Source organism: Apis laboriosa, unplaced genomic scaffold, assembly GCF_014066325.1.
Source record: "Apis laboriosa isolate Shangri-la unplaced genomic scaffold, ASM1406632v1 scaffold5_cov152, whole genome shotgun sequence".
NCBI lineage: Eukaryota > Metazoa > Arthropoda > Insecta > Hymenoptera > Apidae > Apis > Apis laboriosa.
The window spans coordinates 1,447,460-1,451,429 of NW_025223857.1; the positions used below are offsets into that span (position 1 = coordinate 1,447,460).

General features: G+C 19.6%; 1 protein-coding gene across 1 annotated transcript; it reads right to left on the bottom strand.

Annotated features, from left to right (window-relative positions):
• Nucleotides 1–1,469: 1,469 nt before the first annotated feature.
• On the bottom strand, nt 1,470–3,705 carry LOC122717847 (isocitrate dehydrogenase [NADP] cytoplasmic). Its single transcript, XM_043942293.1, has 2 exons — nt 3,208–3,705; nt 1,470–2,870 (listed from the first exon to the last, which is right to left on the bottom strand). Exons 1-2 carry the CDS (start codon nt 3,397–3,399, stop codon nt 1,656–1,658), a joined length of 1,407 nt encoding a protein of 468 aa, XP_043798228.1. The 5' UTR covers nt 3,400–3,705; the 3' UTR covers nt 1,470–1,655.
• Nucleotides 3,706–3,970: the final 265 nt, after the last annotated feature.

The following is a 3,970-nucleotide window of genomic DNA, read 5'->3' on the forward strand; positions in this document are numbered from 1 at the left end:
TAAACTGATAGAAGAAATATAAAAATTTGCTATATTCTATGATAGAAACACAGTAAAAAGTCTACGATAGAAACACAGTAAAAACACAACATTTCAGTTAATTTATTGCTAAATTAAAATTTAATATCCGTAACAAGATTTAATATCAAGATTTCGAAAACTTTGCTGCTAACATGTTTCGTTATCATGCAAAAAAAAAGAAAAAGATTAAGATAAAATATGTATTAAATATTAATCTATTTTTTATTTAATATATCTATTAAATTATATAATTTTATTTAATATATCTATTTAATTATATAATTATTTAATATTATTTATATTTATTATATCTTCATTTATTGTTTTAATTTCTTAATTTATCATTGATTTTTTAAAATAGAATAATAATATATTAAATTAACTTAGTATTAACTAATTAACTTAGTATTATTATAATACATATTATAATAAATTATTACTTATCTTTAGCTATTTGCAGCTATTTTGATGAATTTTCCGAAATATGTATAAATTTTTTTTCACATTCGATTTCAAAGTTAATGATCTAGAATGATGTATAATAATATACGGAATAATAAGTTTTCATTAATTAAGTGAATATTAGAATTTATATGGTAATATATATTAGGTATATTGCATAGTAATTATTTAATAAAAAAGTATATATTTTTAATTTTTAATTATAATAAACACATATGTTCAAAATAATATATTACATAATTTAAATCAGTTAAAATTAGTTTAGTATATGATTATAGATATTATTCAATATCATTAATTATGTAATTTATATAAATATTATTAATAATAATTTTTAATTTTTTAAATAAAAAATAAAATAAAATTATAATTTAAAAGAATTATATAATATCAGATTTTGTATAATAATTTACTTTTATAAATATAAAGGTTATGCCAATTATTATATTTCATCTTTTATGAATTGATAACCTTATCTTTAAAAATTAAAAAAATAAATATTTTTTTTTGTATTATTTCTTTGGTATTATTATAAAAAGTTATTTTTAAATATTAAACATAAACTACGAAATTAATATTCTTTTTTATAATTCTTACAAATAATATACTTTGAATGAAATCAATTTACAAATATATGAAATAAAAATTACTAAATAAAAAGATCAAATGACAAACTCATGTAAATAAAATTCAGTTAACTTTATAAGAAATTTAAATATATTGAATTATTATCAATTTATTATATTATTTAAGACTAATGAAATATTTAAGAAAAAATATATAATTTAAATATTTAAATAATATTTAATAATTACAATATATATAACTTAATATTAATAATAATATAATAATATTTAATATTAATGTTTGAAAAAGAATTATTATGTTTTTTCGTGAAAGGAAAGTAAAAAGAATAAAAATTAATTTTTTACAACAATTTTTAAAGATATTAAAAAAATATATATGTACATATAATATTAAAACAGAATTTGATGAATATATTTTTACAAAAATTATAATTACAATATATTAATCTCAATTTCATTTATATTATTACATTTTATTTTTGTAATCTAAATGCATATTCTTTTCCCATAACCATATATTAATAATAGTTTTTTTTAAGTATATAATTAATACTTTGATAACATTTTATTAGAAAGATATTCTAGTCAGTTTAATTTTAGTTGTTTTCGCAAATTTTCTGCTAACTTATCTATAAATTCAAATGTTTCTAAATAATCAGATCTAGTAACATTATTTATGCCTTTGATACAAATTGCAAGATCTTTTGTCATGAAACCTGATTCAATAGTATTAATACAAACTGCTTCCAATGTTTCTGAAAATTGTTTAAGATCTTTGTTATCATCCAATTTTGCACGATGAAGTAAACCTCTTGTCCATGCAAATATAGAGGCAATGGGATTTGTTGAAGTTTCTTTTCCTTGTTGATATTGTCGATAATGTCTTGTAACTGTACCATGAGCAGCTTCAGCTTCCACAGTACGTCCATCTGGACAAATTAAAACTGAAGTCATCAGACCTAGGGATCCATAGCCTTGTGCTACACAATCAGATTGAACATCACCATCATAATTTTTGCAAGACCATACAAAACCACCGTTTGATTTCATTACATATGCTATCATATCATCTATCAAACGATGCTCATACCAAATATTCTTGGCTTCAAATTGTGCTTTATATTCTTTGTCATATATTTCATGAAAAATATCTTTAAATTTACCATCATATTCTTTAAGAATTGTATTCTTTGTAGAAAGATACAAAGGATAATTTCTTGATAAAGCATATTCAAAAGAACTATGAGCAAAAGCACGAATACTCTCATCTGTATTATATTGAGCTTGAGCAATGCCAGGTCCTTTGAAATTATGAACTGTATGCTGAATTTTTTGTTCATTATCTCCAGTCCATATAATTTCAAGTTTTCCTGGACCAGGTATTATAAAGTCTACTGCTTTATATTGATCTGCATGAGCATGTCTGCCAATGATAATTGGTTGAATCCAATTATTTACTAATTTTGGTATATTTTTACAGATAATAGGTTCACGAAAAACTGTACCACCTAAAATATTTCTAATAGTACCATTTGGACTTTTCCACATTTTTTTTAAATTAAATTCTTTCATTCTTTTTTCATCTGGAGTAATAGTAGCACATTTGATTCCTACATTATATTTTTTAATAGCCTCAGCACATTCTATAGTCACATTATCATTAGTAGCATCTCGATTTTCAATACTCAAATCATAAGTATATAATTTAATATCTAAATATGGTAAAATAAGTTTCTCTTTAATGGAATCCCAAATGATTCTTGTCATTTCATCACCTAAGATATCAACAACAGATCCAACCTAAAATAAATAGTAATAATATATAGAATGCATTATATATAAAAAAATTAATACAAAATCAAATCATAATATATAAATATTATTTTATATTTATATTATATTATTTATATTATATTATTTATATTATATTATTTATATTATATTATTTATATTTATTTTTATTTATAAAAAAAAAAGAAAGTTATTTTCAAAATAATTAAGTTAAAGTTAAAAAAATTTATTAAAAAAATAATACAAAAAATTTTAATTAATTGAAATATATATATACACACACAGAATATATATATATATATATATATATACAGATGTCAATAATGCAGTTTTATTAATTACTTACCTGTATTTTAGTCATTGTTATAGAAGAAATGTTACTAAATGTTTTAACGAATAAAAATGTTGAATTATTGAATGATTGATGAATTTTTGGCAATAATATTTGTGAGGAAACAATATTGTTACTACAAGATTTGATATAAGCCCTTCTTATAAAATGCACGTTCGCTTTATTAAGATGGTGGCAAAAAAACATGGCAATCTTGTCCAAATTATCTTAATATATTTTCTACTGTCGTATTTCGATCGTATTTACTATTGTATTTATTATTCTTATCTATACTTTATATAACTTACAAGAAGTTTCCGTAATAGATTTTTTTTATCGATGAAAATAAATTTCTTTATCAAAAAATATTTGTATTTTTATGTCTTAAATATATATATACTTTCGATTCTTTATATGATCTTATATGATCTTAACTTTAAACAATCCGCGAATATTACTTTCACTAAAGTATTTTATATAATAAAATAACAAATAGATAAATATAATAAATATATAAGGTTTATAATAAATCTTTAAATGATGAAATATGATATTAATAACTAGTAATGATATATTATTATATTAATGATATTTCTTATCTATCATATTTCTATATAATCTTTGAAGTTTGTACTACTATAGATAAGTTATGTTTATGTACGGAAATTTAAATGCAGGTACTTCTCTTAAACATGTTTATACATAAATTACACAGTTTTTTTAAACATAATTCGAATAACCTTCAAAATTTAAGACAAACTGTCATTTTTTTTTTGTT